The 26218-nt window shown below is 36.9% G+C and overlaps 1 protein-coding gene across 1 annotated transcript in view; it reads left to right on the top strand.

The window, feature by feature from the left end:
• Positions 1-26218, top strand: part of oxt (Xylosyltransferase oxt) — a 214324-nt gene that overhangs the window by 44917 nt on the left and 143189 nt on the right. Inside the window, exon 3 of the mRNA XM_090385682.1 lies at positions 11848-12144. Within this exon, the coding sequence (XP_090241808.1) occupies positions 11848-12144 (297 nt within the window). The remainder of the gene's footprint in view (positions 1-11847; positions 12145-26218) is intronic.

Here is a 26218-nt window from a genome sequence, read left to right as displayed (position 1 = left end):
TATCAACTTTTGCCCCTGGCAGGCATAACCTGGTCATATTCCATATATCCTTTTTGCACAATATATTTCATCATTTCCTAGACGGTAGAGTTGCCAACAATAGCTACCTCCTGTGGGACCAGTGTATTCTGCTTTGGGGTTGCTGCTGTGTTGCGTAATGCACAAGTGTAAGCCCTGGCATTGAGGCGGTTAGCTGAGAAGTTGATGTGCCCCAACTTAATTCCTTTGGGGACATCTACCCTGATTCTCAAGCTCTCATAAATGCCCATCCGAAGGCTGCGTTGATGTCTAATATCCTCACACCCTTTACGTAGGATTTATGGCACAAAGACATTTCTCTTGGCAATATCATGTCCCATTCCAGATAGATCCACAAACATACAAGCAGTACATCTTGTGAAGCCATGATTCGGAGGACAAATCCCCCTCAATTGTTGCCTGAGCCTCAGTGCTTCCGCTACTTTGAGCCCTTTGCTTTGCTTTGCTGCTCTGATCTGAGGTATGATTTCCATTCAAATTCAGTTTAATTGAGAATACTACACTAAAGTAATACACTTAATTGCAATGCTAATACTATTCACTTATTATGCTGTAATAATACATATTACACTACCAAGTTTATATTATTAAATATTACATTGCTGAGTTTATGTTACATGTATTACATTAGAATTTATGCTATACTGTTATGCATGTAAAATTATAAGTTATTATAATAGCTAATAACAGTACATACTAATGTCAACCTATGTGATTCTGACTTTCGACACACCTACTTATTGCTACAGTTCAAAGATACAAGATACGATATTCACACGAAATCACTGATACAAAGGTTCTATGTGTATTAAGTAGTAACCTACAAAATTTCTCTAGCTAAATTTAAAAACAAACGCCAAAGGTAAAGAAAGCCCACACGAGAAGCACGCAAAAGTTCGATAAATTTACCGGTAAAAGTACTTTGCTGTAACCAGGGCTGGGGAGTAGTGGCGATTTTGGGGTTACTCCTTGTCCTACTCCAGAGTAAGATATTTTTTCTTAATGTTACTCCTACTCCTATTATACTCCTCAATAAAAAATATTTCGTCATTGCCTCATGACTCATCAGGCTACTTTTTGGAATTCTGATTACATTATGTGATTATATGGTAATCACTATTCAGAATCCAAATGGCTGTAGCTATATTTTTTTTATTTAATGCAAATTTGAAATTACACAATGTATATTTGATACAAACATTATTTATTCAATACAGTGCACTAATATGCTAATTTTTAATTTTATTTAATACAAAAAGAGCAAAAAACTAGTAAAAACTAAAACTAAACTATACATTGTCTTTTAGATCGAGTTAGTTCTCAAAAACAGTGTGGACTCAATCAAATCTTCTTTCATCAAAGCATGTAAATCAGATTTTATTATTTTGAGTGCTGAAAACAGCCTTTCAACACTGACTTGGGTAGGTGGTAGAGCAGTAATGCAAAGGCTGCATCTTGAACTATTAGTGGATATGTTTTTATTGCATCTATCACCTGTAACTTTGATGTACGACCTACTTTCTCCACTAAAGTTAAAGCTTGATAGAAATCAAAGCGGAACTTCTCGTAACTGGTTGCTTCCAGCGCTGCAGCTTCTCCTTTGTTGGTATTTGTATTACTAGCTTGAATGCATCTCTTTTTTATTTTTTCTTGGTGATCAAGCTGTTTTTCAAAATCACATTCATCAAGTTCTGAACTAGAAGAAGAAGGTGATGTGTCAAGCTCAGGGGAGGCCACATAATCTTCTTGCTTTAATCCTGTTATTTTTTCACTTAAATCAAGTAGTGCAGCTTTTCCTCTGGCTACCTGATCCTCTGATAGCAAAATTCTGTTATTTGGATCAACATAAATTGCTGCTAATAAGATATCATTTTCTATTAAATTAGTTTCTCTGTGCTCCATAGACTGTTTGATTCCATCAGCAGTGAGACCACCAATTTGGGAAAAATTGAAGATTAGACTTTTCCATTCTTTGTAGAATGATCCAGGTGTTAAGTAAGACTCTTGGAACTTTAAAGTCGCATTATATGGGTGGCAAAGTAATCTTTCAAGCTGCTCAGTTTCTTTCCATTCATGATCAGATCAAGTTATTTCAGGAATTGCCATATCAATAAATAGAGTCTTTAATTCCAAAAGACGTTTGATCATTAAATAAACATTGCCCCATCTAGTAGCTAGATCAATATGAGCTCCTTTTCCGCAGCACCTCTTCAGAATAGCATCAATCTTGGGGGATCGAGCAGCTACAGCAACCTGGCGCAACTTACTTTTGAGATTAGCTGCATGAGCTCCTTTCAGACCATCACGGATTGCAAGCTGTAAAGTATGCACACCACACCTCATATGTTGTATGTTGACGTTGGGGAAAGTGAAACCAATGAAATTGTTTGCAATAGCATCCAAGGTCTTGTCTAAGTACTCATCTTCATCTAAATCACTGTACACACAGCTTTCTCCTGATTCAAAATCTGTCTTTTCCTCATTAAGCTTCTCAACAGTTTTTATCATGTTCGATCCATTGTCTGTAACTATTGTCAAGATATTTTCCTTCTTAATTCCAAAATCTTTGAGCACATTTTCAATCAATTTGCAAACCTGTTACACTTTGGTATCTTTAAGTGCTAAAGTACGTATTATCGTTTATTTATTTTCATTCACAAACAGGACATTTATTCCAAAATAATTTACCCGTTGACGGGTGCATGCATCCATCTTCAGATGAATATACTTTCCCTTTAGCATCTCCTTCAACAAATTTTTTTGATTGTTAGCTTCCTCTAATATTATTTTCCGAATATTATGTCATTCCAAAGATACTCTCAGTTTGGCTGCCATTTCACCACTCAATTCAATAAAACCTGGAGAAGAGAATACACTAAGTGGTAGTCCATTCTTTATAACAAGTTCAATAATACACCCTTTGAATTTAGCAGTTGTCATTGCTATAGTAATTTTTTGGGTCTCAAAGTACTTTGTTAGAATATTTTTTCCTTCTACTTTACAACCTGTGCTAGAACTTGATGACTTTTTGTTGCTTTCCTTTTCCTCCATAAGCTTGAATTGTTTTGGATGCAAGCACTCTAAATGGCGTTTTAAATTGGATGACCTGGTGGGTGCATAGCCTCCTTTTCCTTTCCCTGCGCTGATTTCTGAATTGCATGGCTTATCTCCATTCATCAATTGACATATGAAGACATTTTTTTCTTGAGATAATTCAAAGTATTCAAATACTCCAGCTTTCTTTTGTTCCATTTTAGACTAATTAAATTAAGTAGTTTATCTCAAAATTAACTTTAACAGGCTTACAAATTCATATTACCTAAAAATTAGACAGTGCAATATAATAAAATTGTTATTTGGTGTTTGCATGTACAATATAATAACAGGAATAAGGAGTAACAAATATATTTTGTTACTCCTTATTCCTACTCCTGTAAAAACCTCTTACTCCTACTCCCCAGCCCTGGCTGTAACGGCATTTGTATTGTTGTTTGCTCAGTAATCATACAGTCGGTGTTATCGGTCAGGAGTAGAAATTGAATCCGATGGGAGATTGAAACCCTCCCGAAGTGGAGGGGGTAACCTCACGTTTTTTCTTTAGAATCACTGGTGGAGTAGTGGATAAATTGTTTATTAAGGAAAAAAAGGGAAAAGTAAAGGAAGTCCACACGAGAAGCACGGCAAACTTCTAAAAAGTTTACCGGTGAAACTACATTGCGAACATTTTTTACGACGCCAGAATTACCAATATGACTCTGTTCGTGATTAAATTAGTTAATTCAGTTAGTGATTCTAAAGAAAAAAGGCCAGGTTACCCCCCCCCCCCCCTCACTTCTGTATGTTTACCGAGCAAGCAACAAGACAAATGCCGTTATGGCAAAGTATTTTTACCAGTAAATTTCATCAAACTTTTGTGTGCTTCTCGTGTGGGCTTTCTGTACCTTAGCCAAACAAACTAATGATTGACTAGGACAATAAAGCTACATATAGAATATGAATTAATATGGTAATTAGGTGAATAAAATGGCAAAATTTTTCAAAACTTATCCATTCCCAGATGCTGAAAATTCTTTGACTAGCATGTGGATACTCTCATACCAGCATCCAGTTTGTCAACAACCAGAGCAGGATCATCAAGAATTAAACTGTTGAAATCAAGTGACAAATATGATTCACCCTCTTCCTTCTAGTGTTTACATAAGTAAAGATGTGTTTGATGTTTTTCTTTGCATCCTTTTCATAGTTCTCATAATCTGCCTTAGCTTGCCTAACTTCCTTTTTGACTTGATCACAGACTAGTTTATATCTACCATAGGCTTCTGTATCACCTGCGTTTTTCTTATGTCACGAGGCTGATTAGTTTGTTACATTCATTTTTGTCTAAATGTTGAACAGTATTACTTAGTATGTGTAGCCAGGTAGCTTCTACGATTACTTCCCTGAATGCTTCCCATTTAGAATTTGCTGATGGTAACATTATCAGTTGGTCCCATTGTATAGAATTTAAAACCTCTGAGATCACTGTAGCACATTTATGAAAGCAAAAGCCCTTTCCTTTACCCTTGACAGTAGTTACATTTTTATGTAAATATCACATCAGTACACTGTGATCACTACCATCCAGTGGGGCTTTTATCTGCAGATTCTTAATGCATGAAGTTTTTTCCCCCTTGTTGCCTCTCTAACATGTTGCTGAGAAAACAGTCATCCAGTAAATCCACAAGTCTTGAGTGTGTGTCAGTGACCAACCCACAAGTTCAGTCAGTTTCTGGAAAGTTAAAATCCCCTATTATAAGACATTCAGATATACTTTCCCTCTGTTTTTCTGTATTGTTGTTCATTATACTCATCACAGTCTTAAGCCTATAACATGCTCCTGCTTTCATTTTCCCAGTGCTTATGTTACACCAAACTGACTCAACATGGCACTGGTCACTCTTCTCCACTGGATGCTCTGCCTTACATTTAATGTTTCTTGAATAAAATCATAGCATAACCCATCTCCCCTCCTTTCCTGTTTGTCCCTTCTGTACACATTGTATACCCCATATTCAAATTATGCACCCCAAATGTCTGAGTGACAACACATCTCAGTAACCCTAGAATGTCCACATTTGATAACTTAACCATCACTTCAAGTTCATTAAATTTATTTACTATGCTTGTAGCATTAGTGTACATACAAGTATACATGCACTTGTTCTTACTCTTAGTTACCCAAACATAGTCTGTGTATTTGCTTGTTCCATGAGGACCCCCAGTAGGCCTTGAAGTCCCAGATATCTTGCTTTCCAGGTTATGTTTTAATAGAAGTGGTGCAAGAGTCACTTATTCCTCTGTTTCCTATTGATTCTGGAACTGGAAACCATAAATTCAAATTACTGGGAAAGAGGTTTAGAGTGGATTGTAACCAAGTTTTCTTTTAGCCAATGACTGAACTACTGGAATAAGTTACCTCTATGGGTGATTGATGCTGTCAGCTTGAAGTTCAAAAGTCAGCTGGATAGTTACCTATATGAGGAACAGAAACACATAGGTTGTTTTCTATTTATTTTCTTATAGTTTTGTTTTTTTATTTTTATATTTTATTTTATTTTTTTTGTCAGTGTAGCAAAAGTCTGTGGTTTCCTTGCACTATATCGCTAATACTATTCATGTGGGCCAGGTTCCTTAGGCTGTGTTCACATGTAGCAACTCAAGTTGCATAACAGTTATAGTCAATGAGGTGAGCTATTATATTCTTTGAATCATACAAAATCATGCTCCCTCTCGAAATAATTTGTATTCTTTAGCACCTGTGACAATACAGTTACATCACTGACACAGTGATGTAATTGGGTATAACAACTATTGTAATTGGATATTTCTAAAAGTTAGTGAGTTTGTATCTGTTTCTGTTGAATCTGAACTGCATTGTAATAGCTACTTAACGGAACTCTTTAGCAGTCACCATATTACAAATGTCTTGCCTTCATAAAAAAATTATTACTGTTGTTGTAGGCTTGATAACAAATATGAATTTTCATCATAAGGATTGCTGTTTCATCAGAGGGCATCACTTTCGAGTCCACTGTCTTGTTAGTAGTATTTAATTTAGTTATTACTCAAATTTTATGTATATATATTATTTTCAAACTCTTGTTTTGTTTTGTTTTGTTTGTGTTGTGTTATAGCCAAGTTACTTGCCCATAGAGTAATTTAATATGTATAGTGGTATTCAGTGAAACTGCATCAAATAGATTTATAGTATTTTGAGTATTCAGTTAGAAAAGGGATGAAGTTATATTTATTCCTTTTCTCCTTTATATTGCTAAATTAACTAAAAAAGTAGAAAAGCCTCACACTCTGAATAAAAAAAAAAAAAAAAAAAAAGTATTAATTAGAATATTATTAGCAAAAATTGTGAAATGAATCATGTTTTTGCTACACCATCCATGGGATTAATGACTACAGCACAATGATAAGGCATCAATAAAATCAATCTGGATGGTATTTGTTGGCATGATTCCACTGAAATCAAAGTTTCCTGAAATTGTTAAAGTATCTTAATGGACTTTAATCAGTGAACGTATTTATTAAGGAGAAAATATAATGGAAACATATAAACGTTAAAATTTTTAAAGTTAATAGTAGTTGACTGCATTTCTGTTATGTATGACAAGGGAGCATCATCCTCTAAACTGCAGTTACTTGTCTAAGTGGGAACAATTGTAAGTGATTTTGATTTCAGGATATTCTTGTATGTTTGTACATTCATGGAGCATTTTTGCAAAATCTAGACTGCTTCACACAATTTGATTGTAGGAAACTTCACTGTGGGTACTAGATGGTCTTAATAGATTTTCCTTTTCTCCCCTTCAGACTTCCGCCCATCAAAAAACCTTGCAAATTAAATTTTTACTTAGAGATAGCAATGAGTACCAATTCTATTGGTACTCATTGCTATTGGGGGCTTAGAGGGGAACAGGTATCCTGTGTGTTATCAGACACTCAGCCTAAAACACTGATGGATCCAATATCTCTCTATTACAGAAGATTTAGGAGAAGTCCGGTTGGCCTGCCTCCCTAAAATCCACTCATGCACACCTTCTCGATGGTAAGCCCTGTTATGTCACTTAGGTGGCAACGAACGTGTAGAGTGGTTCTGTTCAAGACGCCTGGTCAGTGTGAAGAGGAAAAGACCAAACCCTCCAGCATATGAGAGCACAACAATACAAATGGCCCTCAGTCCCCAGCAGCTTTCACTCTCCCTCTTACGGCAGCGAGAGGATCAGAGTGGAAGCAGAGGGTGCTAAGAATCTCTGGGTATGACCAGGCTGCCATGCACGGAAACTGAATTTGGCCTGTTATAACGTACAATTACTCATCGGTGAAGACAGGATATTAGAGCTGGAAAAGGAATTAGAAAATGTGAATTGGAATATAATCGGTTTGGCTGAAACAAAAAGAAGAAATGAATCACTTATAAGTTTATCAAGTGGAAATCTGCTGTACACCAATGGAAACAGTGAAAGGAGTGAAGGTGGAGTTGGGTTTCTGATCCATAAAGATTTTAAAAACAACATTTTGGAGTTCAAAAGTATATCACCAAGGGTGTCAAGACTAATACTCAAGATTTCTAAGAGATACAAGGTAAAGATTATAATGATTTATGCACCAACATCGAGCCATGATGATGAAGAGGTTGAAGAAATGTACACCGAAATTGAGAGTCTTCTAGATGAGCAGAAAACCCACTACACTATTATTATGGGGGACTTCAATGCTAAGGTTGGAAAAAGGCAAAACAGTGCAGAAAGAGGAACTATAGGAAATTTTGGAATTGGTGAAAGAAATAAAAGAGGTGAAAGACTTGTGGAATTTGCAGAATCTCAAGGACTGTCAGTAATGAACACTTTTTTCAAGAAAAGGGTGAACAGAAAGTGGACATGGAAGAGTCCAAATGGATTAACAACTAATGAAATCAACTTCATCCTCACTAACAGAAGATATATTGTGAATGAAGTTACCTTCCCGAATAAGGTAAATGTTGGAAGTGATCACAGAATGGTAAGATGTACACTTGATATAGATGTAGGAAAGGAAAAAACTGACTCGAGTAAATAATACAAAGGTCTTTGAGATAACAGAGGAGGAGAAAAAGCAGTATGTACTGGAACTTAAGAACAAGTTTGAGCTTCTGCAGACTGCTCAGGACCAAGATATCGACGAGGAATATTACAACTTTCTGAAAGTGATAAAGCCCAAGAAACCTATAGGGAAACAGAAATCCAAAGAAGAAAAAATTAGTCAAGAAACACTTGTCATGATGAACCGAAGACGACAAATGAAGAGCAAGAAAACACTGACAGGGAGAAAATTGAGTATACTGAGTTATGCAAAGTCATTAGAAAGAGACTCAGAGAGGACATAAGAAGATTTAACACAAGAAAAGTAGAACAAGCATTAAGGGAAAACAAAGGATTTAAATCAGCAGCCATGAGCAGTAATACAGAAAGACAAATGATACTGAAACTGAAGAATAGCAATGGTGTACTTATAAACAGCAGAGAAGGCATAATTCAAATAGCAGAAGACTACTATAGAGAAGTATACAAGGAGCGAGGGAATGATACCAGCAGTGGGGAAGATGGATTGCAAAGTGGCAACACATACAACATACCCGATATTCTTCCTGATGAGGTAGAACATGCATTGAAGAAAATGAAGAATCGGAAAGCCCCGGGGGAAGATGAAGTTACTGTAGAGTTGTTAAAATTGGGAGGAAGAGACATAACACATAAACTGGCAAGGCTCTTCACAAAGTGCATTAGAAGAGGTGCGATGCCTAAGCAGTGGAATAATGCAATCATAGTTTTGCTGCATAAGAAAGGAGATAAATCAGAAATTGGAAATTATAGACCAATTAGCTTGTTATCCCAAACCTACAAGTTGTTCACAAGGGTCATTACTAACAGATTAGAAAGAATTCTTGATGAGAATCAACCGAAAGAGCAAGCTGGCTTTAGGACAGGATTCTCAACTATGGATCACCTTCACGTAATATCACAGCTAATGGAGAAAGCAAATGAATATTAAACACCATTATGCCTGGCATTTGTGGATTATGAAAAGGCATTTGACTCCATACAGCATAAGGCAATGTTTCGGGCACTGGAAAGACAAGGCATAGATACCCCATATATTATGATTTTGAAGAAAATATATGAGAATGCTACCTCCTTTATTAGACTAGACAAAGACAGTAGCAAATTTAAAATCGAGAAAGGAGTTCGACAAGGAGACACAATATCTCCGAAGCTGTTTACTGCTGCCCTTGAGGAAGCTTTCAGAAGATTAGACTGGTCGCAGAAAGGAGTCAATGTGAACGGAGAGTACCTAAACCATTTACGATTTGCAGATGACATTGTGGTCATAAGCCACGATCCCAAAGAATTAGAGGAAAATCTTAAATCAGTTATGCACAGTTAGTAAGGATTTTGAACTAAAGATGAATATGGCTAAAACAAAAGTAATGATGAACAAGTATGCCACGGCAAGGGAAATGATTGAAGGAGCAGTAATTGAAAAGGTGGAGTCATATACTTATCTGTGACAAGATATTAGCTGTAATAATGATAAATGGCTGGAAGTCAAGAGAAGAATAAATTTTGGATGGATAGCATTCAGGAAATATAGTCACATACTGAAGAGCAATATCCCAGTTTGTCTGAAACATAAAATAATGAATCAATGTATACTCCCCACCATGACTTATGGAAGTGAAACTTGGGCACTCACCAAAAGAATGGAAGAGAAGCTGAGAACTACACAGCGAAGAATGGAACGAATTATATTGGGAATCAGACTGTTAGATAAGAAGAGAAACACATGGATTAGGTAGCAAACTCAAGTAAATTACATTCTTATCAAAACTGAAGAACTAAAATGGTCTTGGGCAGGACACATAGCTCGAAGACATGATGACAGATAGACTAAGAAAATAACAGAATGGTACCCAAGAGGAGCTAGAAGAAAACCTGGAAGACAAAGGCGGAGATGGATAGATGAAATTCATGAGTTTTTGGATAGTAAATGGATGGCCAGTGCTCAAAACAGAAGGAACTGGAAAGTTGCTGGAGAGGCCTTCATCCTGCAGTGGATCGAAAATGGCTGATGATGATGATGATGACCAATTCTATGGAGACCACTTTGTATGTTCTTTATCCAAATTTAAATATTGAATCCTCATTTTGTTAATAGCAGTTGTGGCATCTTGCTTGCTAGAATGAGTCCACAAGAGGACACTTTTTTCAAGAACTGTTGCTTCACTAATTTCTTCATAAATCGATTGATCAATCAACTTCAACTCTGAATAATAACCTTTCATCAGTTGTTACTTTTACTCCAGTATGTTCTTTTCATGCTGTTTTTTATTCTATGGATGAACAGGTGTAGATAATGGCTTAATATTCTATCTTGAGATACTGTAGAGTAGTGGTTCTCAAAATGTTTTGGTTATGGCAGAGTATTCTTTGCTGTGAGGAAATGCGGCACACTGAACATTTAAGTTGGCAACACTACGAGGAATTGGAAGACTCGTACGTATGCAGTTCCCCTTCAATAAGAGCAGCTGTTTTTTGTTGTTCTTTTTGAGTACATATGTGTTTCAATGAGTTTTGCTTTTTTTCCAATGAAATTTTAAAATTAATTAAATTTTATTAAATTTAATATGGATAGGTTTTTGATTGAATGTTAAAAGGTGAATAATGAGTCAGTAGCAGAAAGCAACAAAAGTGTAAGTTTAATACATTTTGTGTACTGGACATGCAGGCTCTTGATACAGTCTATAAGTACCAAGATATTTAATTCAATTTGAATTAGCATGCATTGGACCCAAGAACTGTCCTACTCACAAATGTGTGGTCTGTTGTTAAAAACTTAGTAACGAATGTTTGGTTCCCAGTAAACTGAAAAGATATTTGAATACTAAGTTTGGCCATTTATCAGATAACTGTTTTAACCATCTGCAATAACATAACATTCAAAATTTCACTGCTCACCTAGTGAAACTCATGGCATATCCTTTGAGAACTAGTGATGCAGAAGCTCTCATTCTTCTTTTTTTTTTTTTTTTTTTTTTTTGGGCGCCTCCGTAGCCAGGTGGGAAGGAGCGCAGTGCGTAGCACACGCTTCTTGATTAGACCGGGGTTCGAGTCCATCACCACCAAATACGGAAGATGCGGAAAGGTCAGGGAATGACCACCGCATATTCCCGGAGCAATATGGCCTTAGTTGCTAATGCTCCTAAAAAACCAAACAACATCTTCTTTTTTTCTCCTTGCAATCATTCTGCTTTTCTCTTTGCAACATTGATTGTTTCAGAAAGTAGCCACAAAATTGTAGGTTGAGCGTAGTATAGACACCAATGGCTCAGAATCCTTTCTTTACTTAAAGCCACAGCCATGGTGATAATTGCAGATACTTTCCCATTGCAGCCCAAGCACAGACTGAAGCCACTGTCACCTGAACTTTTTATAGCCACAAGCCAATGATTCAATAACTGATGATGCTGAAACATATGCATATATGTGAGAAGTACCTGATGCAAGCTGTTTGCAATATTACTAGTTACAGACAATTTTTCTTAATTTGGAAGAAATCAATTTTTTAGAGTTGGTACAGTTTCATTGAACACTACTATAATTAATTTATATTATCCCAGAATTCTTGAGTTCAAACCACCTATGCTAGAAAATTTAATTATTTTATTGTTTTCTTTTTTAAATTTTTATTTTGCATGCAGTTTATGTATCTTTTTTTTAATAGGCAAAACTCCTGGGTTATATATTGGTTGTTATCTCGATAAAATAAAGAAGCGCATATTATCTGGGTATTTTACTAAACTTGTGGGCAACACCCCTAGTCAGTGTATTGATCTCTGCCTCCAGTCAGGTTTCCAGTATGCTGGAGTTCAGTATGGGACAGAATGTTTTTGTGGTAGACATCAACCATCAGAAGGAGCAAAGATTGCTGATAGCAGATGTGATATGGCCTGTCTCCAGAATACCACCTTGAAGTGTGGTGGCTATCTTACAATGAACGTCTATAGCACAGGCTTACCATGTGAGCAGTAATGTATTATAAATATACTATACAATATTTATAGAAAGTATTATTTGAAATACTGTTGAAATTAAAAAACATAAAATAAAAAAAAATTATTAATAACATATTTTAAGGTGGAAGCAAAAATATTAGGATTGTTTCACCTAATATATCAGAGTCAAATATTATTGCACATTGAATAACTAACTTTAACTGGAGAGGAGAAAAAAATACAGCAGACTGTATTATACATGAACATACTGTATACATAAGTTACCCATTCAGCTGTAGACTTCATCTCTGACATTTATCACCCATTGATAGTAAAATAGAGGCATGATGCAAGAAAGCAAGTGTGTATGAGCTTATGTAGCATCACCACAAAAAAAAAAAAAAAAATTTCACACAGCCATTCCCTCTAAAGGTTTGTCCAGTTCCTCCTTGAATTTATTTAAGCTATCAACTTCCACAACAACAGATGGAAGTTTTTTCCAGCAATTAACCACCCACTGGCTAAAGGAAAAATTCCTGCACATGTATTCTACACCTGTCTTTCCTCAATTTGAATGTATGCCCCCTCAGGCTCTTAATCTGAGCAAGCTGAAGAATCCCATCAGAATTCATTGTGCTTAACCCATTCAAGGCCTTATACACCTCAATCAGATCACCTCACAGGTTCCTAGTCTCCAGCTGCTGCAATTTGCAGAACTTTAGCCTTTCTTGGTAAGAGGACCCCTTCGTTCCCCTTCTCTGTATACGCTCAAGCAACCCTACATCCTTCCTAAAATGAGGGCTCCAGAACTGTACACAGTATGCAGGGTGTGGCCTGACCATTGCCTTATACAAAGGGATAATCACCTCCTTTTCCCTGCTAGCTAACTTCTTGTCTATCATTGACAATACACCATTACCTACAGAACTGAATAATGCAGACAGGTTGCCAGAGCAACCTGTCTGCATTGCTCAGAAAACTTCATATCTGAATGCACAATCACTCCCAGGTCTTTTTCATTTTCTACCAGCCTAAGTGTAGCACCACACAGTTGGTTACTCTGGGGTTACTTCTACCCGTATGCAGTACTTTCATTTGTCAATGTTACGCTTCAGTTGCCACTTCTCAGCCCATTTGCCCAAATTTTCTAGATCCTGTTACAGTAACATACTGCCATTACTGTCATTAACAACCTTGCCAAACTTTGTATCATCTGCAAACTTCTACACTAAGCCTGACATACCTTCATCAATATCATTGATAAATATACAAAACAGTGGGCCCAACACCAAACCCTGTGGCACTCCACTAATAACATTATAAATATAATGTATTATCATTGTATTACCACGAAGAACAGCGTCCATTGATTACCACTCTGTCTTCTCCCACTCAACCACCCTTTTATCCATTGTAGCAACTTACCCTTAATATTATACTGCTGCAACGTGTGCAGTAATCTTCCATGTGCAACAGTGTCAAAAGCTTTCCTGAAATCCAAGTTCATGATATCAAAATTATTTTTTGCATCTAGTTTTGAAGTAGGGAATTTGATGGGGTTTCTGAAGCAAGCCCAAATTTGTTGGTCTCAGGCAGAGGTAGGTCCCCCCATTTGAAAGAACTATGCAGATGCATCTACATTTATGAACTACTGATGCTGTTTGCCTGAATTGTCTCTTATCTATTTCCAACATCCCACACCTTGATTGCATAATGATCTTAGTAACAAAATAATAACCTAAATTGGACATATAACCTAAACAGACAGATAGTAGTAGTGCTAGTAATAGAGGCATGCGATGCAAGAAAGCAAGCATATGAGCTTATGTAGCATCAGCCAAAAAAAAAAAAAAGAAAAAAAAATCACATAACCATTCCCTCTAAACGTTTGCCCAGTTTCTCCTTAAATTTATTTAAACTATCAACTTCCACAATGACAGATGGAAATTCAGCAATTAACCACCCACTAGCTAAAGGCAAATTTCCGCACATCTATTCTGTAACTGTCTGTCCTCAATTTGAATTAATGCCCTCCCCTCAGGTGCTGAATCTGAGCAAGAGGAAGAATCCCATCAGCATTGATGGGATTCTTCCTCTTGCTTCAGATGTCATTACTGTCAACTTTCTCAACCCATTCAAGGCCTTATACACCTCAATCAGATCACCTCACAGGTGCCTAGTCTCCAGCCACTGCATTTTGTAGAACTTAAATCTCTTTTGATAAGAGGATCCCTTCATTCCTCTCACCAATCTTGTTGCCCTTCTCTGTACACGCTCAAGTAAATCTACATCCTTCCTAAAATGAGACCTCCAGACCTGTACATAGTACTCAAGACGTGGCCTGACCATTGCCTTATACGAAAGGATAATCACCTTTTCTCTGCTAGCAAAATTCCTGTATATCATTGACAAAACCCCATGACCCGCTCTTGCAGCCTGTCTGCATTGCTCGGAAAAATTCATATCTGACTGCACAATTACTCCCAGATCTTTTTCATTTTCTACCATCCTAAGTGTAGTACCACACAGTTGGTACGTTCCTCTGAGGTTACTTCTACCCATATACAGTACTTTGCATTTGTCAATGTTAAACTTCAGTTGTCACTTCTCAGCCCATTTGCCCAAATTTTCTAGATCCTGTTGCAGTAGCACACTGTCATTACTGTCATTAACAACCTTGCCAACCTTTGTAACATCTGCAAACTTCGACACTAACCCTGCTATACCTTCATCAATATCATTGATAAATATACAAAACAACAGTGGGCTCAACACCAAACCCTGCAGGACTCCACTAATAACATTAATCCACAAAGAGCAGTATCCATTGATTACTACTTCTTCCCACTCAACCACCCTTTTTATCCATTGTAGCAGCTTACCATTAATACCATTCTGCTCCAATTTGTACAGTAGTCTTCCATGCGCCACAGTGTCAAAAGCTTTCCTGAAATCCAAGTATATGATATCAAAATTATTTTTTGTATCCAGTCCATTTGTAACCACATCATAGTATCCAATCAAATTTTTGAGACAAGACTTTTCCTTAATAAACCCATGCTGTATCTGAATTATTGCTGTAGTCTTGTCTAGATGGTCCTGAAATGCATCTTTAACCAGTGACTCCATTGTTTTACGGCGCCTCCGTAGTCAGGTGGGCAGGAGCAGCAGTGCGTAGCACATGCTTCTTGATTAGACCGAGGTTCGAACCCGTGACCACCAAATACAGAGGATGCGGAAAGGTCAGGGAATGACCACCGCATATCCCTGGAGCAATATGGCTTTAGTTGCTAATGCTCCTAAAAAAAAACCAAATAACAACAATAACCATTGTTTTACCCAGAATAGAAGTTAAACTAACTGGTCTGTAATTACTCATGTTGCCCTTCAATCCCCTTTGGAATTGGGGATACATTTGCACGTGTCCAGTCTGTGGGGACTTCCCCCAAGTCTAAGGATGCTCTCATATTTATTACTAAGGGTTTGCTTAGTTCCTTTGCCGCCTCCTTTAACATAACTGAATAGATCCCATCCATCCCGGGTGCCTTTCTTATATTTAACTTCAACAATTTCTTCTCCACTTTGCTCTCAGTTATTACAAAATCATTAAGCACCCTGTTACAATTTATTAAACTTCTGGCATTTTCCTTCCTTAATAACTCCTCATGTGTGAATGTAGATGCAAAATACTCATTTAGTTTGTTTGCTATCTGAGCAAAATCATCAACAGTCGAACCATTGATATCAAGTGGACCAATCTGATTCATCCCTTCCTTTTAGAGTTTATATAAGTAAAGAAATCTTTGCTATTTTTCTTAGCATTTTCTGCCAAAGATTTCTTGTAATCTGCCTTCACTTGCTTAATCTCCTTTGTGACTTGATTACAGACTAGCTTATATGTGCCATAGGCTTCTGTGTCACCTGATAATTTATATGCATCCCATGCCTTTTTTCTTCTCTACCATGAGTCTCATTAGTTCATTTGAAAACCATTTCAGCCTAAACCTTGAAAAATATTTCTTAATAGGTAGAAAAGTCCTTGAATGCTTCCCACTTAGAATTTGCTGTTGGTAATATCATCAGTTGGTCTTACTGTATAGAATTTAAAAACTGTCTGAGACCACTGTAGATAGGGAAAGAAAAAAATATTAAAAAGAGCCAAATTTTCCAAACTGTCAGGGATGCATGAGAACATTCACCTGAAAAGTCAATAAACCAGTGAAATGTTGAAGTATTAAAGAATATTTAAATTCTTTTGTTTATCCTTGTTTCATATGGTAATGCAAAATGTTAGTTTATTTTCGATATTGTCAAAAAAAGAACAGACTAATTTAACTTCTGGCAAGGCATAGATTGGAACATCGAATTTTTGGAATATTGAGAAATAAACAAATTTGTTCTATGAGTTCTAAAGAAAGATGGCAGTTTGGCCTAGTAAGCAAAGAAAGAATGTTACAAGTGAATCAGAAGAAATGTATAGTCCTTTTGCCATTGATTCATCTTTTTTTTGGTACTTTGTTCAATAAAAGTGGTTTTTGCTCTAAAGATAAAATGCAATAATTAAGTACTCACTCATATCACAGGGATTCACAATTCTATATACTTAAATATATATATATATAGGTCATCTGCTATAACATATCATCTTAGAACATACATTTCAAGTTATATGGATTTTTATTAGACACCTTGTCTGTCATTATGCACACAAATTCAAAATTACATGCACGAAACCCACATGCTGCCATGTTACATTGTTTCTTACCAGCATCAATTCAGTTTATGGTTGTCTGTGAGTGAGCATTGATATTTTGATTTATGTATTTTGTGTTTAAAAATTTATATTGATTTCTTATATACATTTTCTTACTACCGATTTCTTTACTGCCCTAAATACTGTAAATTGTGAATGCAAAAAAAAAAAGACATCTTTTCAAAATATTGGAAAGCATTGAATATTGAAATAAAAATGGAAATTTTGGAAAAAATTGTTCCCAACATGGATTCTGACATTGAAAGAAATGGACATTCAAAAAAAAATTGGATGATCTGATGAGCAGTTACAGATTTATTTTAGAAGAGGAAAAAAGGGGCCAAAAAAAAAAAAAAAAAAAAGCGCAGTATAGGAAGATCCTTCCTTCCTCCCACTGACAAATTAGCCATCAAAAACGAACTCATCAAACATCATTAAACATCGAACTCATTAAACATCAAATGAACTCATATTGCTAATGTTTTATTTCAATAAATTTTTATTTAATGACATTTGAGCTTTAATATGTTATTACCAGTTATAGCATAATATGTATTGATAAAAATAAGTTTGAAAATGAGGTAAGTAATGACATTTAAACACAAACTCACACTCACTCACTCACTCCTAAAAGTTTGAAATCATGTTTTACTTTGATTAATTTTCAAACCCCAGATCCAGGATAGAAAACTTGGTCCAATTCTATTGGCTATTGGACTTCTCTTGGCATAAGCATATCAAAAATATTGCTTCTTATTGCTTCTTTTAGCATATCAAAAATATTGCTTCTTATTGCTTCTTTTAGCATATAAAAAATTCTTTTTCTTTTTAGCATTGCTTTTCTACTAAACAGCTACTCACTCTGTATAAATCTCAGATGTGCCCTACCATGGAATATTGTTCCCACATTTGGGGTGGTACCCTCATAACTTCTCTCAGGCTTTGCTAGACTTCATTCAAATGAGGGGAGTCAGGTTAATGGCTCTTCTCTTAGAGTCTCTTCACTCAGTGTCATTGACATTCTGGTTCTGCTGCATACCTTTTCTACAGATACTTCCATAGGTACTGCTCTTCTGAATTGGCTTCTGTAATCCCCCTCTCTCCTCGAAACCATTTGAATACATGTTGCAGCCAATCAGCATTTATTTACTGTCCAATTTCAAACTCTCAGAACCAACTTGTGTGTATAATCCAATGGTTATGTCTCTTCATGAATAATTTGTACAAGTCTGGATGCCTGATTTTGAGGAAGATGGGGATCGCTCAAAACAAGTGCAGAGAAGTGCAACCAGATTAGTTATGAACATGAAGGGGTACTTTTTCCAGAAAAGATTGTGGTTCTGCAAATTGCAGTGTTTTGAAACTAGTCACTTATAAGGAGACATGTTTGAAGTGTTAAAGGCTTTAAATTGACTGAATAAACTTAATAATGATGGTATTCTACTTCTTTCTTAGACAACACATAAAGGGATATAAGCTCAAATCAAAAAAGTATGGCTGTAGGATAATGTGTGGAAATTTGCCTTTAGGTAAAGAGTAATTGTTTGTTTGAATAAACTGCCAGCTGTTGTAGTGGGTAGTTCGAATAAATTTAAGGAAGAGTTGGACATTGTTAGATGGAATGGTCAGGTCAGGCGTGTAAGTTTTTTTTTTGCTTGATACCGTTATAAGCTTGTTGCCTTGCATCATTTGCCAGTACTACTAATAATAATCATGATGTAGTTATATTCAGTACTAAAGTACTTCCTTACTGAACAAAAGAAAAGTATCTCCTTTTGTTTGACTCTCCATGACCTTGGAGTCCTTGAGGTTTAGGACTCTTCATTACATTGAATTAATTATAGACAGTAGAGCTGTCTGTGATTAAGTCAGCATCATCATATGCTATGGTAGTCATCTTTAAAAAGGGAAAATTTAATGATTATTCACCTTACAGATTTATGTGTTGCAGCACCTCCGTAGCTAGGTGGGAAGGAGCAGCAGTGTGTAACACACGCTTCTTGATTAGACCAGGGTTCGATCCTGTCACCACCAAATACGGAGGATGTGGAAAGGTCAGGGAATGACCACCGCATATTCCCGGAGCAATACGGCCTTAGTTGCTAACGCTCCTAAAAACCAAATAACAAACATTTATGTATCACATCCTTCATTAATAAAGAACTGATTTTAAGTGTTATGCCAAACATTGGTATAATAATTAATAGAAACAAGCAAAAGGAACATGAATGGCATTTCTGGAAGAGTTACCAGCTTGCTTGTGCTTTTTTTTTTAAAGATTTCTTGCACAAAACCTTGTAATTCAGATGTTATTTTCCTTGATTGACTTCATTAATGAAGAAGTTCTGATCTGTGTCAAGTTTCCATAATAAGATGTGCTTTGCCATACCAGTTGCACATTTAGCTGATCATCATATTTAACAAATTCATTAGATCTGTGTTGCACTACTATTCTGTTTTGTTTTTCTGCTCTTTATTTCATTCTGTCACTGAGCTTCTATTACCTTGATAATCTCCAGCCAGTGGATGTATTCTTGAATCCATTGTTTTTGGTAAGAAGTATAACTCCTCTCTCTCTCTCTCTCTCTCTCAAATGCTTGACTTTCTTGTACATATTGTAATTTCTATATCCATAATATATGCCATATAGTTACATATATCCATTTAGCATTAGTAGAGGCATATGATGCAAGAAAGCAAGCTTATATAGCATCAGCCAAAAAAAAACCTTTTCGTTTCACCCATCCATTCATTCCAAAAGTTTGTCTAGTTCAGCCTTTTGAATTTATTCAAGCTGACAACTTCCACAATGACAGATGGAAGTTTTTTTAGCAGCTAACCCTCTGCTGGCTAAAGGGCGAATTTCAACACATCTATTCTAGCATTGTCTTTCCTCAATTTGAATTTATGCCCCCCCCCCCAGGTGCTGAATCTGAGCAAGAGGAAGAATCCCATCAGCATTGAGCTGGCTCAAGCCATTCAAGACCTTATACACCTCAATCTGATCACCTTGCAGGTGCCTAGTCTCCAGACACTGCAATTTGCAGAATTTAAGCCTACCTTGGTAACAGCAAGTTCCAACTTTATTCCACTCACTAATCTTGTTGCCCTTCTCTGTACTCGTTCTAGGAGCTCAACAATGACTCTGTTGTCAGAGAAACGGGAAACATGCTTTGTAAAAAGGATAGATGGAACAGGACCAGGGTATGTCTGCCAGGGGCAAAGGTTGATGACGTAGAGCGGATATCATCTTTTAAGGGGCACAAAAGGTGATATAGTTGCACACGTTGGCACTAATGATATTAGGAGTAGGAGACCGACAGAATTACTTAACAAGTACAGGTCACTGTTGAACAAAAGCCTAGAATTAGGGTTGAATTTGAAAGTGTCTGCAATTCTGCCCAGACACAATAGAAGGGAGTATATGATGAGAGCCTTGTCGATCAATTCGGCCCTGGAAAGATTGTGCAAGGCTCAAGGGGTAGAATTTTTTTCAGCCTGAACTGTACTTGTTAACAGGAGAGACTGCTTCTATAGGGATGGGATACATTTAAATAGAAAGGGTGCAAGAATATTTGCTGATGCTATCGAGGCAGTGTTAGGTGGGTCGGAAAACTGATAGCTTGGGGGGATACAAGGACTAATAGTTTAACAGTAGCCGTAGATAGAGGTGAAGGTGATTCTTGCACAACTTCTATTAGAATAAGTAGCGACCTGGAGCGTGGGGTTTTGGGGGTTTCAGGGACGGATGGCAGTCATCCTGAAATAGGTGGGTATATGGGATGTGTTAGGGTAACTAGGAATAGGAGTAGGAGCATGTATGCTTGCATGTATACCAATGCTAGAAGTATAGTAAATAAATTTGATGAATTTGAAATGTTGGTCAAGACATCAAAGGCGGATATTGTTGGGATAGCAGAGACGTGGTGTCACACAGATATAAGGAATGCTGAACTGGAATTTGGGGAGTACAATGTGTACAGAAAGGATAGACAGGATAGAAAAGGAGGAGGTGTTATGCTGTTAATTAAGAAAAACATAAAATCAAAAGAAGTGCATCCAGTTGATATAGATGAACAGTGCACTGTTGAGTCAGTTTGGTGTGACATAAGCACTGCGAAAGCAAAAAAATTGGAGGAGTGTGTTATAGGCCTAATGACTTGAATGGGTACAATGAACAATTGTACAGAGAAATAGAGTGGGCTAGTAAATCGGAATGTCTTATAATGGGGGATTTTAAATTCCCAGATATTGACTGGAACTTGTGGGTTGGTCACTCACACACTAGTCAGACTTTTGTGGATTTATTGCATGATTGTTTTCTGCAGCAGCATGTTCGAGAGGCAACCAGAGAAAGTAATACAGTCTGTCCTCGTATAGCACGATAGTTGCGTTCCTAGAAACCCTCGTGCAATGCAAAATCGTGCAATATAAACAACAGGCCCTATGGGAAAAGTGGGGTTAGGTGCCGACCACCCAAGATTGAACACACATTTGGAACCAAAACATTACCAAACACAATAAATAATCGGGTAATTTTAATCGTTATAAAATACTTACGTATTTCATAACGATTAAAATACGTAATAAAAATAATATTATATTATAATAAAGTATTTTTAGTATTTTTTAATACTAAAAAAGTATTTTTTACGGATAAAATACGTATTTTATTCGTAAAAAAATTATTATATTAAATAAAATAGTCGTAATAAAATACTTACGTATTTTATAATACGTAATAAAATATTGCTAATGCTTTTGCTTCTATCGTAAGCAAACTTGTTTTTTGTTTGATTTTCTATCCAAACAGATGACAGCCGTTCCATCTCTTCCAATTCTTTGTTTTAATCTAATGGATTTTAATTACACTTTGAGTTGTTCCCGCTATGAAAGTTATTTTTGTTTTCTCTGCATTCTTTGTAATTCTCCGCGTTGCCTCATTTAGGTCTGTAGCACGTGCAATATCACATGGTCTTTCATTTCGCTCAAAGCGTTTCACAATTTCATATTTTTTCTCTATCGACAGAAGCGGACTGGCCATAAGTCTTACGGGGGAAACCGCGGTGGGCCAGAGGCCAGTGTGATTTTGGCCATAAACCGTATTATGAGGCCACTACAAATTTTCCCGGGTAAAAATTTTTGACCCAGTCCGCCTCTGTTTATCGATATTGCTTCTTTTTTTTTCTCTCTGAATCTGCAGTGTCTTAGCCAGGACGCTTCCTTTTCACACCTTTTTTAGTATTTTACTAATTTTTAGGGAATAAAGCAAAATTACAAGATGAGGAGGCACGCTTGATATACATAAACAAAGCTGTGCGCGTGTAGAACTGAATAAACAACACCGTAAAGGCCGAGATACACTATTAACACCTCACATTTTACTAAAGCACATTTCTGGGGGTTACTACCATAAAACAATAAAAACAATTTCCATTTGCGTTTCTGCTAGTGCAATCTGTTATAAACTGGTAGTAAACTCCATCTAATTGCATTTGCTATTATATCGATAGCTGGAATTGTGATGGTTTTTATGTTATTATGGTGAAATATGTTTCCCCTTCACTGATATAAAACACATAAATACATTTTCAGAATCTTCTTTGTTCCTATCGTGTTGCGTTCAGTTGGGGTGATTCCGCGTTCGACTGCCATTTCTTGTAAACACAAAGGCGAATCGTGTATAAGCGAATTCGGTTCGTGTTATATAAGATAACGTTCCCCTATTTATAAATCGTGTATGATCGAATTCGTGTAATGCAAACACGTGTTATACGAGGACCGACTGTACTCTTCATCTGGTTATCAACAGTGATCATTCGTGTATTAAGAATTTGCAGATAAAGGAACCACTTGGTGGCAGTGATCACAGTGTACTGATGTGGGATTTACTTAAAGATTTAATTACCATCAGGGGTAAAGGAAAGGGTTTTTGCTTCCGTAAAGGTGAGTACAGTGGTCTCCGACAGTTTTTAAATTCTGTACAGTTGGATCAACTGACGATGTTACCAACAGTAAATTCTAAGCATTCAAGGAATTAATCGTGGATGCTACTAAAAGTTTCATACCTATTAAGAAATATTGTTCAAGGTTTAGGCCTAATTGGTTATCTAATGAACTAATGAGACTCGTAACAGAGAAGAAAAATGCATGGGATGCACATAAATTATCAAGCGACTCAGAAGCCTATGGCAGATATAAGCTAGTCTGTAATCAGGTCACAAAGGAGGTTAGGCAGGCGAAGGCAGATTACGAGAAATCCTTGGCAAAAGATGCTAAAGAAGGTTGGCAGGGTTGTAAATGACAGTAATGGCAGTGTGCTACTGCAACAGGATCTAGATAATTTGGGCAGATGGGCTAAGAAGTGGCAACTGAAATTTAACCTTGACAAATGCAAAGTACTGCATATGGGTAGAAGTAACCCCAGAGAAACGTACCAACTGTGTGGTACTACACTTAAGGTGGTAGAAAATGAAAAAGACCTGGGAGTAATTGTGCAGTCAGATATGAAGTTTTCTGAGCAATGCAGACAGGCTGTCAGGGCAGGTCATGGAGTTTTGTCAATGATATATAGGAATTTTGCTAGCAGGGAGAAGGTGGTGATTATCCCTCTGTATAAGGCAATGGTCAGGCCACGCCTTGAGTACTGCGTACAGGTCTGAAGGTCTCATTTTAGGAAGGATGTAGATTTACTTGAGCGTGTACAGAGAAGGGCAACAAGATCCTCTTACCAAGAGAGAGGCTTAAGTTCTGCAAATTGCAGTGGCTGGAGACTAGGCACCTGCGCGGTGATCTGATTGAGGTATATAAGGCCTTAAATGGGTTGAGCACGCTGAATTCTGATGGGATCCTTCCACTTGTTCAGATTACGACCCTAAGGGGGCGTAAATTCAAATTAAGAAAAGACAGATGTAGAATAGATGTGCGGAAATTTGCCTTTAGCCAGCGGGTGGTTAATTGCTGGAACAAACTTCCATCTGTCGTGGAAGTTGACAGGTTAAATAAATTTGAGGAACTGGACAGGCATTTGGAAGGGAATGGCGTGGTTTTCTTTATTTTATTTATTTTTTTATTTATTTATTATTTTTTTTTTGGCTGATGCTGCATAAGCTCATACACTTGCTTTCTTGCCACTACTACTACTACTACTACTACTAAGACCCCATGAGATACTCTTGCAGCTTGTCTTCAGAAAGCTTCATATCTGACTTTACAATTACCCCAGGTCCTTTTCATTCTCCACTACACTGAGTGTAGTATCACCCATTTGGTACGTTACTCTGGGGTTGCCACCCATATACAGTACTTTACATTTGTCAGTGTTAAACTTAAGTTGCCACCTCTCAGCCCATTGCTCAACAGATCCTGTTGCAGTAGTGTATATCATTACTGTCATTAACAACCCTGCCAACCTTTGTATCGTCTGCAAACTTAGACATTAACCTTGATATACCTTCATCAATATCATTGTAAATACACAAAACAACAATGGGCCCAACGCCAAACCCGGGGGAACTCCTCTAATAACATTAGTCCACGAAGAGCAGTGTTCATTGATTACCACTCTCTGCCATTTCCCACTGAACCATCTTTTATCCATTGTAGCAACTTGCCCTTAATGTCATACTGCTCCAGCTTGTACAATAGTCTTCCATGTGCAACAGCATCATAGGCTTTCCTAAAATCCAAATATATGATATCAAAATTATTTTTTGCTCTTATGTCAAGGGCCAATTATCATACTGCATATGGTCATTTAGGATATGCTGTTGGCCCATTCTTTCGCTACTGCATTGTGCACACACACTATTCCCCAATATTTGACTAGCTGCTTTATTAGTATTAGCAATGACCACATGGTGCAAGGAGGCCTATGGCTTATGCCAACGGTTCTGAAACTGAGAGTTGTGACCACTCCGGGGGTCGCAAAAAATATTCTGGAGATCGCAGGAAACATTGATAAACGTGAATAAAACAAGTTTATTGCAGAAATAAATGTCATCAAGCATGATTACAAGAATGCAATTTCAATAATCATTATATTCTAGTGGCTTCCATTATATTCTAGTGACTAGAGTATAAAAAATCTAATTTAACCAGTACTGCCAGGGGTCGCTAATAATTTCGTCTTATGAAAAAGGGTTGTGGATTAAAAAAAAAGTTAAGAACTTGTGGCTGATGCTGCACCAGCCAAAAAAAAAAAACAAAATAATAATAATAATAAGAAGAAGAAAATTAAAAAAAATAATAATTAATAAAAGAAAGGGGGGAAAATCTATGCATTTCCCTCCTGTAGGTAACTATCAAGCATACCTTTGAATTTCCCCAAGCTGTCAGCATTACCACTCATGTAGGTAACATATTCCAGTAATTTATAACATGCTGGCTAATAAAACGTCTTGCAGTCCAGCCTAAACATCTCCCCATGTGACTTGAATTTATGGCCCCTAGTTCTGGAATCATTTATAGCCATGAAAATTTCCATCCTCATTCGTTTTACTTATGCCTCTCAGAGCTTTAAACACCTCAACCAAGTCTCCTCTAAGATGCCTGGTTTCCAAGCTCTGCAAACCACATATTAGAAGTCTTTCCTCATGTCCTTTTGCCGATCTTACCCGTCTTTAGACCCTTTCAAGAAGCTCAATGTCTTTCTCTAGTGGCGGCTCCATATTTTAACACAGTATTTCTAAGTGGGATCTAATAATAGGTTTATATAATGGGATTATGGCGTCCTTATCTCTACTAGCAAATGTTTGATAAATCATCAATAGGATACCATGGGCCTTCCTTGCAACCTGTCTACAATGCTCGGAGAACTTCATGTCTGACTGTATCATAACACCCAAGTCCCTTTCCTCCACTACTGGCTTCAGTTCAACTCCACCAAGTGTATAAGTTATTTTGGGGTTACTGTTCCCCAGGTGCAGTACCTTACATTTGCTGGATTAAAGCATACCTGCCATTTTTCTGACCATTCTTGAAGTCTATCTAGGTCACTCTGCTTGGCGGTGATCATTAACTACTCTACCAATCTTTACATCATCTGCAGATTTAGACATCACACCCTCAATCCCCTCATCGATGTCATTTATCAAAATCAAAAACACCAGTGGTCCTAATACTGATCCTTGGAGAACCTCACTTCTTATATTAACCCAATCTGAGGAATAACCATTTATCACAACCCTCTGCCCAGTCCCTGAAGCCATCTTGCTATCCATCTAAGGATTTTCCATGTGATTCCAACCTGTTCCAGTTTATAAAGTAATCGTTCATGTGGGCCTGAGTCAAATGCTTTGCTGAAATCCAAATAAACAATGTCAAAATTATTCCTTAAATCCAGCTCA

This window comes from Mastigoproctus giganteus, chromosome 12 (assembly GCF_048544385.1).
Source record: "Mastigoproctus giganteus isolate SK-2022 chromosome 12, ASM4854438v1, whole genome shotgun sequence".
Lineage (NCBI taxonomy): Eukaryota > Metazoa > Arthropoda > Arachnida > Uropygi > Thelyphonidae > Mastigoproctus > Mastigoproctus giganteus.
This window is presented reverse-complemented; position numbering and strand designations above follow the sequence as displayed.